This window comes from Pholis gunnellus, assembly GCF_910591455.1.
Source record: "Pholis gunnellus genome assembly, chromosome: 10".
Taxonomy (NCBI): Eukaryota; Metazoa; Chordata; class Actinopteri; order Perciformes; family Pholidae; genus Pholis; species Pholis gunnellus.
In genome coordinates, this window is record NC_136537.1 from 21,492,712 (window position 1) to 21,508,507 (window position 15,796).

General features: G+C 37.9%; 1 protein-coding gene across 1 annotated transcript in view; it reads left to right on the top strand.

Annotated features, from left to right (window-relative positions):
* Positions 1-12,600, top strand: part of rxfp1 (relaxin family peptide receptor 1) — a gene marked incomplete at both ends in the record, with an annotated part of 39,726 nt that extends 27,126 nt beyond the window's left edge. Inside the window, 12 exons of the mRNA XM_079167556.1 lie at positions 1,025-1,096; positions 1,276-1,347; positions 1,519-1,587; positions 1,719-1,790; positions 1,996-2,067; positions 2,775-2,846; positions 3,603-3,674; positions 4,259-4,330; positions 5,519-5,748; positions 9,701-10,111; positions 10,342-10,560; positions 12,263-12,600. Of these exons, the coding sequence (XP_079023682.1) occupies positions 1,025-1,096; positions 1,276-1,347; positions 1,519-1,587; positions 1,719-1,790; positions 1,996-2,067; positions 2,775-2,846; positions 3,603-3,674; positions 4,259-4,330; positions 5,519-5,748; positions 9,701-10,111; positions 10,342-10,560; positions 12,263-12,600 (1,771 nt within the window). The remainder of the gene's footprint in view (positions 1-1,024; positions 1,097-1,275; positions 1,348-1,518; positions 1,588-1,718; positions 1,791-1,995; positions 2,068-2,774; positions 2,847-3,602; positions 3,675-4,258; positions 4,331-5,518; positions 5,749-9,700; positions 10,112-10,341; positions 10,561-12,262) is intronic.
* Positions 12,601-15,796: the final 3,196 nt, after the last annotated feature.

The following is a 15,796-nucleotide window of genomic DNA, read 5'->3' on the forward strand; positions in this document are numbered from 1 at the left end:
TTTGAGACTTGTTGTCAAACCGTGATCCACTCTTCCCCGTAGTCTAGTTTTCTGAAGCTGTCCAGGAGAACCGCAGATTTTTCCTGAAAAGCCCCAACAAAACTGCAAATCCGTCTGATCCGGTTGAATTGTAAGATAGGGTAGGATGGTGAGATTCCCCATGTAGAGATTCTGTCTGTGCTTTTACGATGCAAGTTAGTTGCAGGGTTTGCAGCCCTGGATACCTTGTCCTATGAATACTATAAAGATGATTTACAGATGAGGTATACACCCATATTCTACTCAAAGACACTAAGACATTAGGCAAATTGCAAGAGAAGAAAACCCGCCTCTTCTTAAAGAACCCTCATGTTGTGTATAAAAGATCACCTAATTTCACAATTTGCTGTTGTGAGCACATTTGGATTGTTTTAGGCTCTGTATAGTTTATGTATATATGTTGTGCATTTCATCTGTATTGTGATGTGCTTTGCTATGAATTCTTTGATATGGGTAGCTTTCTGTAATATAATATGTATATGTGCTTTTCTTAGTATACTGCGTTTTGTGTGGGTCGTGTGGTTCACAAGTATTATCATGTGACTATCATGTGACAAGAGCGTGTATTTAAAGACGGCGTATCTGTTGATATCACTGTCTGTAGAAAAACATTTGCTCGAAACATCCCTTTTGATAGAAAAAATGCACTTAAGGGAACAACTGTGTGCAGATCTTTTATTTGTATTTTCATAGATATACAGTATAAACAGGATAGTGCACATTCATGTCATTCAAAAGAAATTATGACAATAATAACAATTAAAAGGCAAGTAATGCAACAAACTACTAGATTAAATTGGATTATATTCATGTACATTAAAGGAGTGCATAGAGTTACCAGTAAAAATCAGCTGAAAAAACAAGTATGAACTATGAGATTCAATTACAATACTTGAAAATGACTGTATGTGACTAAAAGGTTACAAGTTTTCCTATCAGTCAATTCAGCATGATGACCAAACCAAACTCGTCTTTCCTCTCTTAGATATCTGAGCTATAACAAGATATCTGTCCTCATGCCGGGGGTGTTCCAGGACCTGCACAAGCTGGAGTGGTTGTATGTGTATTCTTCACTGAAAGATAAAGAATATAAAAAGCTGCATGCATAGTATATAAGGATATTATACCTTCTGTAAATATTGATTTGCCATAGGCATAGAAGTCCAGTTTTGTGATAAATAATTCATACTGATAAAGTGGATTTTGTTCTCTTACATATCCTGTTATTTGTTGTAGGATCCTAGAAAATAATGACATCCATCAAATATATTCCTTGACATTCTCCGGACTGAACTCCCTCGTTTTACTGTGAGTTTTTCTTCTATACTTGTTTCCCGTTTCACTTCGATGTGATGCCTTGTCCAATCATTTACGTAACATTGTGGTTTGAAGAGGTTTTTTTTATCCGTTGAGATTGAGTGAGTGTTGCTCCTTTTGAAAAGTGCACACATTGTTACATTGCGTCTCGCTGATTGACAGGGTTATGATGAACAACTCTTTGGCGAAGCTGGATGACATCTGTCGGGAAATGCCAAGATTGAACTGGCTGTAAGTAGGATGTCAAGAAATCAACGCTGACATGTCATTTAATGATGTGCGTGTGTGTGTGTGTGTGTGTGCGCGCAGTATGTGTCTGATAATTCTTCTCTGTGTGTGCATTTCATAACATGCTCTTGCAGGGATTTGGAGGGAAATCTAATTGAAACCATTGGAAATGTCTCATTCTGCTCATGCAGTATGCTGACAGTTCTGTAAGTATATATTTACCCAATTAAATGCATGGCATTTAAGATTTTGACTGAATTTTTCTGATATGCCTGCAAATCAGCCTCCGTTTCTCAGAATGTGATAAGCTTATGAATGGAATCAATGCTGACAGTTCATTAGATGTGAATAGGTAGATCAACAAGTATGATAATAGTATTTTTTTATTCTTTATGTATTGCTTTTCTCCAGTGTTCTACAGCAGAACAGGATCAGCCATATACACGAACACGCTTTTTCAGTCCTAAAAAAGCTTGGAGAATTGTAAGTTCATTTTGTTTCATTGTGCAAACAAACTCTATTGGAAAAATAAATCTCAACATTTCAGGATTGTGCCAAAAAGAAGCTGGTGTGATGCAATTTAAATGTGAAGCATTCTGAAGATGTGCTATCTGCAGAAAAACGCATTTCTAGGCAGTTTGTAGATAATTTTTGGTGCCCAAGGATTATTTTGCTGAGTGTCTGACCTTTTTGTCAGCCCCAAATTTCCCCTTGAAAAAGTTTCCTAAAATCTACAGGTTGAATTTTTGTTAAATTTGTTAGGATTATCTATGGTCTCCAGAGGATGAATTCAGCAGGTTATTAAAGTTGGAGTTTATAATCTTCTTCAAAAACATTTTTTGTTACATTTGATGAAATTCTCATTATATTGCGACAGCAATCAATGATCAGCCCGTCCAATCATTTGACAATATTCAATTTTTTTGCCAACAAATCCCATGAAAAAAACTAAACCAAAACTAAACCAACAATGAATTAGCAGGTCACCATAGCGCTCTCCTTTTAAACATGTAACCCACAGCAGAATATAGCAAGTTATAGAGCAGCAATCCTCACCCTGTACTTAGGAAAAGTTACACAGGTTGGATTTTTTTATAAGATCAGTGGACATCTGTCAGAAACCCAGCAGTCAATATCTGTTTATTGTTCTGTGTTTTTGTCGAACCGATTGGATTTGTCTTGGTGTGCAGGGATCTATCCAGCAACAGACTGGTGGCGATCCCTCCCAATCTCTTTGTGTTGCTGGGAGATTTGCTGCAACTGTGAGTTCTGCTTACACAATTACACCATGATGTACATATCTGTTTACAAGCATTGCTATCCCATGAATATTTAGCAGGAGGTTCTTTTGTTGCTGTCAGGGACTAGCCATAGAATCCGAAGTATGTTTAGAGCAGATAGAGGTTCAAAGGGATTAGTAAATACAAAATAAACTCTCCTAGATTAGTGCTGACCATGGTGACCAACACATTGCATTTTTTTGTGGCTGCTTCACAATAAAAGCCACCATGTGTTTCCCCCAAGCAGTAGGAGGTTATTTTTGCATTAGCAGTAGCTTAAGACATTGTAGAGAGAGTGAACAGTAAACAGTGTGGCTCTTATAAATGATATAAAATTGCGCTGTATTACATGCTATATTTTCCTGTGACTCCCTCGTTCTTATGCAATCTGAATCCAGTGCGAGAATGGCGGACTCTGCCACTACTTATAACAACTACTATCTAGAGATTTATCTACTCTTTGTTGATACGTGAATGACTATTTCAGATGAGATGCAGAACATAAATAGTAACATAAATTGGGTTTAGATCTTGTGAAAATCAAAAGGAAAACTTTAAGTAGTAGGATGTAGGAGTCTCAACAGTGTGGTGGGTGGATATTAAGATGCCAGTTAAAGAGGAATAATGCAAGGACACATCTTCAAGATGTGCATGAAACATTTTGATATGCAGAAATGATGTCAATAATAACTGGGATTTATTTCCATGTTGTCTAATTGAAGGTTTCTTATCTTCTAGAAATATATCATACAATCCCATCGTGGAGCTCCAAGTTGACCACTTTGACAAGTTGCATAAACTTAAGTCATTGTAAGTATATGTTGCTACACACTGGACGACTAATTTAAAACTAGGGCGCTGCCAAGTGCTTGGGGCTTCGGTCCATGAGCAGTTCCTTGCTCCGAAATCTCTCTCTCTGACATCACTCAATGAATGCATGTGCTGATGTGCTACGTGTGTGTAATAAACTTAAACTGCAGTATGTTCTTTGTATGGTTGTCTCTGCCAACGGTGTAGAATGTGTTTGAATGGGTAAAGGCTGATTTGTGTTGTAAAGCGCTTTGGGTGGGAGCTAAGATTATAAAAGGGCCTTTTTAGAAGAGCAGAAAACATACAAATGCACTGGATAGGATGGGAGGAGGTAATTATTCTTTCAACCGTGTCCCATTTTCTTAGGGTCACAGCATTGGCTGCATGATGGTTCCTTATTGTTATGCGCTCTCTTTCTTCTTGTGATGAATCTGGATTAACAAATGAAAGAAAATGTATTTTGTCTAGCATCATTTATTTTTCTTTTCAGTCCTTGATAAAGTATTGGTGGAGAACCTTTTGAGGAAAACACATATTGTGCATTTGAGGACGTGTCTCTGTTTGTGTGTCTTTATATTCTCAAGGAGCATAGAAGGGATTGAAATTGGAAACATACAACGGAGGATGTTTGAACCTCTCAAATACTTGACTCATATGTAAGTACGCCATTGTCATGTTCTATGTTCGTACTGTTAATCCTCGTCTTTTGTCACGTTGACTGGAGGCCTTTCACGTGTATTTCTAGTGTTGAGTCCAGAGCGAGGCTTATCGAGACGGTCTGGCTTCTCCTCTGACTGGAAGATGATTAAGTCAAGTTTAGTGTAATCCATCTTCGCTGTGGGTAAAACAGCCTTAGATATACCCATGCAGGTCCTGGAATGGATGCAACAGAGTGAAAATGAATCTCCCTTGCCTCGTATATAATCACAGAATCTCCTCAAGGCTCTTTATTCTGCCGAATTTCATTCAAGTTTCAGGAAGATACAGTTTGTTTCACTCAAATAAAATGTATCTTCTCTGAATCAGGCGACAGGCTCCAGCCATGCAGATTATTTGCGTTTGTCTCTGGGATTTCCGCCTGTGGACCAACACAATGGAAGGGAATGGAAATTTATTTGTGGTGCTCACAGCATTACAAAAAGGATATTTATCTTTTTTCAAAGGCAACACCTCTTTACAGAAACAGTGTTGCTGGTACTGTGGATAATCCACAGATCAAGTCATAACCGATACAATGTTTCTAGAAAGACATGTTGCTGTTCAGGTTTTAGCTATATGCCTTAAAACGATGCTCCTAGTGATGGCAACTTCAGTCTGTTGGTCAAAAGCTGAAGAGATATTTCATTCTGGACCAAAGTGTTCTACAATCATTCATTGGCATTGTGAGCATTTTAGCACGCTCACTTTAGCATTTAGCGTGACTGTAGACTCGTTAAGTGCTGTGAGCACTATGAATGGCACGTAATCCACCTGTGCTGTACAGCGGGTGAAGGCGTTCATCTTGGATAGCTCAAAGCAATGGGCGCATAGAGTTCTGAAAGAAAAAGAAATGAAGCAATTTCAGTCCAAATTGTTTTCTTGATTAAGTATGCCTCTCAAGCCCCACAGCTACCCTGAGTTTGAATCGAAATCAAATCCTCAGTCAAAATCACCCAAAACTTTTCTGTTGTGTTTTCTGTCACTGTTTTTACTTTCCAACTGTCTCAATTTATGAAAAGAAAAACCCCTGTTAAAGAGTGTGGAGTGCACACCAGCCTGTAAGAACACAAAATCTTGCATTTGCACCTAAATAGACTCCCTTATCTTTTGCGTAACTTGACACTTTCTTTCTTCTACAATCCCAGCTACTTCAAGAAATTCCAGTACTGCGGCTACGCTCCTCATGTGCGCAGCTGCAAACCCAACACGGACGGCATCTCGTCCTTCGAGGACCTGTTGGCCAACATCGTGCTGAGGGTCTTCGTGTGGGTGGTCTCTGCCACCACCTGCTTCGGCAACATCTTCGTCATCTGCATGCGCTCGTACATCCGGTCAGAGAACAAACTCCATGCCATGTGCATCATTTCTCTCTGCTGTAAGTCACACTGCATTTAAAAGGAGGGATGTGGTGGAAACTAGCTTTTTATCTAGAGAATATTGTTTACCATCAGAAAACATGAATTACAATGTATACATAACAAGTATTGGCCAAATAAGTCATTAGGGGAAAGAGGGTGTAGTATTAGCAGCCTAAAAACATATTTTTATAATTATCATAAAATTGTGGCAATATGTTTATTGACCTGACTAGTCAGTAATTATGGATACGTCAGAAGTGACAAATTCCGCAAAATACTTTAATATTCTGACGTAAACAAGCTTAAAAAAGTTAGTGTGAAATTTGAAATGAGTTCTCAATGTGCTTATCGGTGCATTTCATCAACATTGATTTTATATTACACACACTGGCCCGCTCATGAATTAGAGTAAAAAATATTGAATCTCTATAATGGGATATTTTCCCTCACTGAATGAAAACAATTCACAAACTCTCAGAAATTATTCATAGCATAAACTTGAACCAAAGAAACTGCCTAGGGATAACAGCTGGCCGTTGATTGAATAATACTCGCTCTCACTGGCTCGCTCATCTGCCAAGATAATGAAATATTTGGAATGTGGAGGAGTGACGTTGAGACGCCGTATACGGCTCTGGTAAATCAAAGCAAGCCAGTCCTAAAGCATACTCCGCTTTATGGTCTATTTTCCTAATGTATTAAATTTACATCTTGCTGTATTGAAGAAGACTTGAAACTAGTGAATGAGAACATAAACTCAAGTAAATCTAAATCAAAGTTAGATGTAGAGTCATTTTCTCGGGCCTCTCCTGTTCCCCCTCAGGTAAACCACCGTTCTCTCCATCTACATGTTCAGAGGATCTGAGAGGCAATCGAAATGCTCCCAATCTTGGATCTGGCACCTTTAAGGTTTAATAGGCTGCAGTTACTCATGTGACAATCATGTAATGAATTTCCCTTCATGTTTTGACATGTTTGCTCCGGATTTTCATACAGTATGGCTTTCACCGTGTTCTTATATGTCAAAGGAGGAAATTGAATTCATGACAGTATGCTGTTGAAGAGAATATAAAGCACATAGACTGCTGCTATAGGAAGTCACTAAATGGATCTATCTATAAAAAACAGCTAGTGTACATTACCTTAATGGATATTAGTCCCAAGATAGAATTTCATTCGACTTTGCTCTCTCGAGCAGAGAGAGAAAGCATAGAAGCACAAAAGATATCCGGAAATAAATGTCCTAACAAGACATTAATATATACCCATGCTGAGCTTTTAGTCACATATAAAGGTTCCTATATGGACGGATACGTTTCAATTGAGATCTAAGTTCTATTCTATGTTATAGCTAATATCAGCTCTCTTTCCTGCTACATCTACAATGACAGCCAAGCGGAGGATGGCAGTTGTTATTCATTATCTCATATCGGGGCTCTCTTGCCTAATACCCTGACCTTTTAAAACATTGCTGAATAGAATGTCAGTGTGTACTGTTTTCAGTACCGCACTCATTTCTGGTGGCTGAGATCCAGACAAAGACTAAATTTGCACGCTTTTTAGCAACAATGGATTATGTCTCCCTGTGCAAGCAGGATGTGTCTGAATGTTGCTTTTAATCTAGTTATTAAAGAGGTGGAACAAGTTGAGTCTGCAAAGAAAGAAGTCGTAAACAAAGATAAAGTTTGAGTCACCGAGATTGTGGGTTAGAGCCGGAACAAGAGTCATTTCACACATTTATTACTCTTTAAATATTAACATCTCTTTATCTATCCTTTTCTTTCCAAAACACCGTTTCTATAAGTTATTTCTCGTTTTCTTATTTTTCTAATTAATAGTAAATCAACAGATGGCTGACTTTGAACCCAGTTGAGTCAGCCAGAGGTCAACTTTAGTCTTTTACTTTGATGTATTTCATATAAGAGTACACTGAATGTATGTCGTAAGTAAATGCTTAAATATCAATTCTAAAAATGGCTTCATGGGGGAAAGAAACACGAAATTACGAAAGAATTACGTTGAATGACATTTGGAGTTGTGTGTCAGCTATGAATTTGAATTATCCAGCACAACAAAGCTTAACTTCAGCTGTCCCATTCAATTTTCACAGGACCAATATTAAGATGAAACACATACAGGCAGTCTTTGATGATGTGTGTGGAATTAAAAGAAAATGCTCTTTGAAGAGCATTGGTATGTTTACATATGAAAGGAACTGTTCTCAAGAGGGTATTGGGTAATGTATTTAGCATATTATTTAACATCAAGTAGTGACTGCTGACGCAGAGCAGAATTCCTCTCGGATTTAAAAGAGTTCAATTTCAGCTCTGACAAATTGTCAGCGAAACACTTTTTGCCAGAGAGAGAATAGGAGTGAAATAAAACATGGCTCTGAGCTGTTTTTTTTTTTAGTATGAACATTTTTACTCAATATAGTGCGGCACAAAACCCCCAGCTGAAACATTAAGTTGTCATTTACTTCATTATTTGACTCGAGCTACATATATACCGTGTGACAGAATCTTCTCATCAAAGTGACCCAGCGTATTTCCTTATATGTGTAAATAATGCACATTTCCATCAATGTTATTATTGAAAATTTGTTTTAGACTTTTACTGTGCTAAAAAGAGGCGTGATCAAGTCCAATATAGAGCAAATTCCCCTTTTCCCGTCGTTTTCTTTGCCACATTACTATATGCGTATATTAAGTTGCGTATGCTTGAAGTAAAGTCGTTGGAGGTAAATATTCACAGAACAATGTGGGTTTCTTTTTCTACAAATACACACCGTATTTGTGTGTGAAGCTGCAGGTGCAATCTTTCTGTGCACACCCATCATTTATATCTGACCAGAGTGTAATCAGGAATGACTGGCAGTTATTATTACCATAATAATCCAACCCCTGCTGATAATATACTATGTATTAGGGTAGGATTATTGTGGTTGAGTTGATCTGAAGGATGAGAGCAAATGCCACTTATTAAGCACTGGGCAGCAGGTATTGGTTTTTAATTTGTCTATATTCTACATATTCAACATGTAAAATGTTTTTTAGTTCTAATGCAATGAGTTTGTTTCTACCCGTCTTTCTTTCTTGACATCAAAGCATGGTGCTCTGCACTCGTTGCTGTCATTTTTCTCCCTTTTTATTGATGAAAACATATGAAGGTGTAGCTTAATGTGAGCATCTAGTGGTTTGTCCTTCGTTCCTTTTTATAACGCATGGATTTACAAGGTGAAGTGACTGCTGTCTATTTTAAAATATCATAGACCGAAAGCCTTTGAAGATCCATGTGTACATGGTTTGCTTCTGTTGTCACCGCTAAAGTAAAGGCATTGTGGTTCCCTTTAAGGAGCACTGCTTCAAGGAGAGCTTGCTTTATGAGAGTCTGGGTGTTTATATTTTGCGTTCAAATAACTGTACAGTTAAACGTTAGCTGTAAACTAAATGGTATGACTGCACTTGGATGAAACACATCAATGCTGGAGTTAATATTGACATTTCTTACCAAAGTTATTAAAATTGGCATTTCATGAGTTGGAAATTCAATTTACTGTTTTGGGGGCGACTGTGACTCATTGGTAGAGCGGGCCGTCCTTCAATCAGAAGATCGATCCCCGGCTCCGCTAGTAGTCCACGTCGATGTGTCCTTGGGCAAGACGCTTAACCCCAAATTGCTCCTGAAGGTTGTGCCAATGGTGTATGTGTGAATATGAATGGTTAGTTAATCTTGAAGGGCAGGTGGCACCTTGCGTGGTAGCCCCCTGCCATCAGTGTGTGAATGGGTGAATGAACATGTATTAAAGCGGATGGAATTAGGCTCAGACCTGGGGGTGAAGTTACACTTTAAACCTCTCATAGATCTGAATGCATCCTTACAGGGTCGTATAAATCAGACATCTGTACAGTTAGTAAATCCTGTGAATATGTTGCAAATTCTGTCATTTGTAACTCTCCTTCCTTGCAGGTGCAGACGGACTGATGGGTATCTACCTCTTCATGATTGGTGCGTATGATCTGAAGTTCCGCGGCGAATACAACCGGCACGCTCAGGCCTGGATGGACAGCAGTCAGTGTCAGGTCATCGGCTCTTTGGCCATGCTGTCCACTGAGGTATCCGTCCTTCTCCTCACTTACCTCACTCTGGAGAAATACATCTGCATCGTCTACCCTTTCCAGTACTTGACGCCTGGATGGAGACGAACTGTCACCATCCTTTTGGGGATATGGCTGTTTGGCTTTATTATTGCCCTTCTGCCGTTGGTCTGCAAGGGGCTATTTCGCAACTTCTACGGGACCAATGGAGTTTGCTTCCCGCTGCACTCAGAGCAGCCAGAGACACTTTGGGCTCATGTTTACTCCATCGTCATTTTCCTGGGTGGGCATTTGATCTTGCAATAGTCCTTTTTGAAACTTTTTTCTTGTGTTTACTTGATTGTTTTTATTTATTCACTCATTCTCTGAAGCTATTGGTAAAAGCACAGTTACTATTTAGTGAGCATTTTTGTATTCATATGCATGCGGATGCATAGCTTTGTTATAACTGTGCAAATATGTGCCACAGCAGTTGCATGGCAATCCAGAAATTAACCAAATATCTCTCTGCAGGTCTGAACTTGGTGGCATTCCTCATCATTGTCTTAGCCTATGCAAGCATGTTCTATAACATCCATAGAACAGGGACTCAGACCACTAAATACAGCAACCACATCAAGAAAGAGGTTACCATCGCCAAAAGGTTCTTCTCTATCGTCATCACAGACTCCCTCTGCTGGATCCCCATTTTCATCCTCAAGATCCTGTCACTGCTGCAGGTGGAGATTCCCGGTACAGTAGAATTGCTATAACCGTTTAAAGGAATACTTGACTGGTTCTACATTTTGAGTATCAAATACAACCCCTCAGTAGGCTAGCAATGTGGCTCTGAAAAGGTTTGCCGTGTGTCATTGAATTCAGGGCGATTTATGTCAGAAAACGTGCATCAAAATGGACAAAGAATTATTTTTTTTTTTTTAATTGAGTAAATTCGTGTCTGGGTAAAATACATATATTTCATGACACGAAATGGAGTTTCATAATTTCACAGTTTCATACTTATTCATACTTATCATGCTCAAACCCCCAGATGTATGTGGGAGTCACTCTGAGGCCACATCCACACTACTACGTTTCTGTTTTACAATACATATCCTTTTTTACGTTTACACCTAGCATTAAAAAGAGAGAAAAGGTGTAAACCTAGCGTAGCCCAACCTTTTATTTATTCAAGTGTACAACAATACTCTGTTGTAATTTCGGTGACTAGGCAACTAATCTACTTCCTGTTCACATCGGCACCCGCACACCTGTGTGGACGTAGATCGTTTTCGTTTTAAATCAAAAACGTATTAGTGTGGATGTAGCCCAAGTGCCACATTTTAAACTGAATTCTGCCACTACTATAGTATATTCTTGTCATTAATTTATAATTAAGTAAACCTACATTTTAATTTGTGGTAATATTTTATTTTATCTCCCATACCAATATCTTTATTCCATTTATTATACATGTTTTGTAGCAGTTCTTCATTGCTCTCAGCTTTCATAAGGAGCAATGACACAATAGCATGAAACGGGAGTAAAATATATTGTAACGTTTTAGAGACGCCTTCCAAGCTTACAGGGAGATGAGTTTTTTGTTTTTGGCTGAGTGCGACTTTGAAGTATTGCATTTTCTGTATGTTATTACATTTCAAAGTAGTCTAGCACAGGGCTTCTCAACCTTTTGTTATTAATGGCCCACATCTGATGATGAAAAAAGAATCCATGCACCTTCCAAAATAAATGAGAAAAAAACAGAACATGATAAAAAAAAGGAGAAAAGATAAACTGTGCTGTAAATGAGTGTTATGCCTCTGTCAGCTGTAATGACCAAAACAAATATATTCTGCTTACCCTCATCATTGCCTGCCATTTTGTACACAATTTTCTCAGGCTAGTGCTGTACGATACGCCCCAAATCTTCTATCCCGATATAGGTCATTTCATATCGGTATAACGATATATATCACAATATAACACGATTTTCTAGTAAATAAATAGTCTATACGAAATAACTACATGGTCTTGTATACTCTTATCTGAGTTAAATACTAGACAAATATAAAAGAGTATTTTCTCATTCAATTAAGATCTTCAGTGCAAATTGAACAGCTGATCTTAAAGGTGTTTTTATAAGATATTTATCGCTGTATGAAGAGCATTCGACTACAACGGTAATGCTGTTTGCACTGTATACCCAAATGGCCCATTAGTGTTGTGCAGAATCCATTATATACATAAACCTGCTGAGCTGTGGCTTCCTAATTACGTCCCCTGTTGGGTTAAAAGACATTCTCATTTACTATATACATTTAAATAGGGTTGATAAAAGGTTTTTTATTGAAGTATTCTCCCAACTCATAACCCTGTTAAAATGAATGTTCTTAAAACAGCCTATATGCCAGCTCTGTTTGACTTCTTCCTCTCTGCGTCTTTTCTTTCTCGGCAGGTACCATCAGCTCATGGGTGGTCATCTTTATTCTGCCCATCAACAGTGCCCTTAACCCCATCCTGTACACTCTGACCACACGGCCTTTCAAAGAGACCATTCTGCAGGTATGGGCTAACTACAGGCAGAAGAGGCCTCTGCTCAGCGGTCACCCGCCTCATCATCCGTCGCTCACCTGGCAGGAAATGTGGCCCCTGCAGGAGAACAGCCACGGCCTCGCCACGGACCGTCCGCCGGCCACGACCGGCACGATAGCCAAGCTCGCCCCTGTGGAAAATACCAACAATGACATTACCACATGCACACATCAACTACAGAAGCAGCATACATTGTTGTGAGTAATTTCAAGGAAACAATGCCAAACCCACTCAGAAACACCCACACATACACAAACTGTTTTCGTAATTTCAGAGTTAACTAAACCGATTAATTGTGCTTCAGGTTAATTCATCTCATTAAAAACAGCCCTTGATTTGTGCCCAGTTTCCTCCGTTGTGTTTAAAAATAATTTGTATTCATTAGTATCTCACTAGAAATCTCAATGTGTGCATGTCTTGCCCAAGCAGCGGTCATAACATCAATGGATGAAGTCCGTGCAGAAATCCCTTTATGTGGCACTGCAGCGCCTCTAATGAAGACTAATGTCGGCTTCCAAAAGATAGCCATCAATACAGAGCTGAAGCCATGCCCCACTTATGGTTTGGCTTTTGTTCTCGTAGCTTTCATTGCTCAGTTTAATTTCTCACAGAGGACATCTTTCTTCTTTCTGAAAGCTGAGTATTCCGTCCATATTCTGAGCTGAATATGTTATATTGGGAAATACAGTTTGGCCAACTTAATTTCTAGCAGTGATTTAAAGAATTGAATCTAATAACTACAACTCCATTAACCATTTGACAGTACCTCTGTGGTTAAGACACTTTAAATGTTGCTGTTTTACTCTAACAAAGTCATTGCTGAGTGTAGAAGAAAATTCTTCACTTTGGAAACAGTATAAAAAATAAAAATCTAGATTCATTTAACCGCTTTTTCCGGGGCTTTTAAGCACATCTTCCGGTTTTCCTCATGGAGTTTACTACACTGTGTTCAAAAAGTAAGTGTTTGTACCAGCCAGACAGTAGTAGAATGTATTTATTTTGTTTATATAATTATGGACAAAACAACATTATCCTGATAAACGAAAAAAACATGGGAGATGTATTGCAAAACGGCAAAGAGTGTTTATGTTCCAAAAATGTTTGTAAATATTTAGAATCAAACATCAACAACAGGCAACACTAAAATAGGCGACATATGAGGAACTAAAAATGAGTATCGAGTATGAGTATTTGTAGCTCATTATGCTGCTCACGATAATAACATTAATAATAATAATAATATTAAACTGAAAAGGACCACAACTGCCAAGTTTATGGTAGTTGTTAATGTCTTTGTCCAGGCCCTGAGCTTGGGTGTCTCATGGGAACATTGTGTGACAAGAAACAATGTGCAGCTAAAGGCTTTGAATTGTCAGAATTACATGGATTACATTGATTTTTCTTTTTTTGTGCAACTGGGAAGTTTTACTGAAGAACTCAGGGGGGTGAATCGACCCTGTTATGCCTTTCCTCTTTTCAAAAGTGCATTGGCATCAGCAGCATACACTTCATGCTGATAGCTTGATCTCATATTGATAATAATTCATGCAACATTTTTACATCAATGTAACTTTCTAAGTTTTCATAAGAAGGGATACAAGGCCTACTCTTTTATTCTGCATTTGGTCTTTTTGTGTTTTCTGTGTTGCCTCTGCCACCAGAATATATTTTGTATACATATTGAATGTAATGTATGAGCCATTTCCAGTATGTTAAACAAAGAATGTACTTAATGTGGGCAGAAGAAAGTTCCCCAGCTGGTCTGGGGGTTTTTAACCTGGACTCAACCAACCACTACACCGCACCTCACATTGTTTTTACAATGATCTGTACAGTGAAGACATTTGTACAATGATCATAAACTGTACACATACTTTGTTCAATGAAATACTGATTCCTGTGGAAATGTATCCTTTCAGTCATTGTAACTGTATGAATAGTTAGTGAAACATTATGTGTGCCATTTGTGTTTACATAACATTCCCATACATGACGAAAAGACGAGGAAGCCAGCGGCTTCTTTCTAGATCTACTGATATCTGCAGGCTTATATTGAATATTGATGGGGAAAATGTTTTTAAACATGTGTTATCATTATATTTGTTGTCTTGACTTGTGACATAATTATTTACAATGGTAGTTTTTTTGTATTTCTGTTTTTCTTGAAACGTAGACAATAAATATATTTATGCCTCACATCTACTTGTTGATTTATTATTTGGTTTATATTGGTTATTTATCTTAGTAGTTTGGCCATTGTCTGTGTCTCATAGGTTTCTTTGACATATTAAGAAATGATTCACAATGGTGGAAGAAGTATTCAGGTCATTTACTTTAGCAAAGTGATACCTCTATGAAAATCTGCTGCATTGGTCCTGCATTGAAAACTTCCAATAAAGATAAAACCACAGTTGGTCTTTAGCGGAAGAAACTTTGAAAACTGGGAACTATTGAATAAAACACAACATATTCAATGATGGAGATTACAAATCATAAAACTTTAAGATATAAAAGAAATTAAATAAGAATAATTATCGGCACAAATAAGAAAACTTGATTCCCAAAGGGAAAGACTAACTTGACTAGCATGGAATTAAAATAATGAGTTGTATACAACACAAATAAACAACAGTCACGAAACAGCTGTAATAAAAAAAGTGTTACAACAGATTCAAGATGTAACAATGTCGGTTATGAAAGTGCTATTAGTTTGTTCAACTGAAACCAACTGTTGGTGGGCTATGTTATACGGTTACATCGGAGCCATAAAGAGAGAGAGTCGCGTCAACGGAAGTTCAAAATGTTTGACCGTCACGTGATTCACGTAGACTTCAGATAGCTCCAGGAAGTAGGTGGCGGACAATTTGAATGTATAGATATTGGTAGAAACATCAATTTTGTGGATTAGTAGGTGTAACAGCTAGTTACATGCCTTGTTAACACGTGTAGGCTAGAGTAGCAGATGGCAAAAAACAACATACCCCTCCAATCACCCCACCACTTCCAAGCGTGTCGGAGAACTACGGTGGCCTTAGAGGGGATAGGCATCTTTATTATTACAAAGAGCTACTTTTATCAATGCTATTTTAGACTAGATAATTGCTTTTCAAAACATATATAGAATTTTAAAAAATTCAGCAAAGAAGTAATTTATCATTTAAATATATTTTTTAGAGCAGCAACAGTAATATTTTCAACATCAAAGTCACTATATAAAACAATAATTAATATCTGACTGGAGACAAATCTGAAATGACGATCAAATAATTACCATACATACAAGTTTATACATGATAATAATCAGTAACGAAGAACACAGATGGTATCTCAGCCAGCTGAGACGTTGAACAAGCTATAAACAGACCACAGACAGACAGCATTTGTTTGTGCTTGTTTG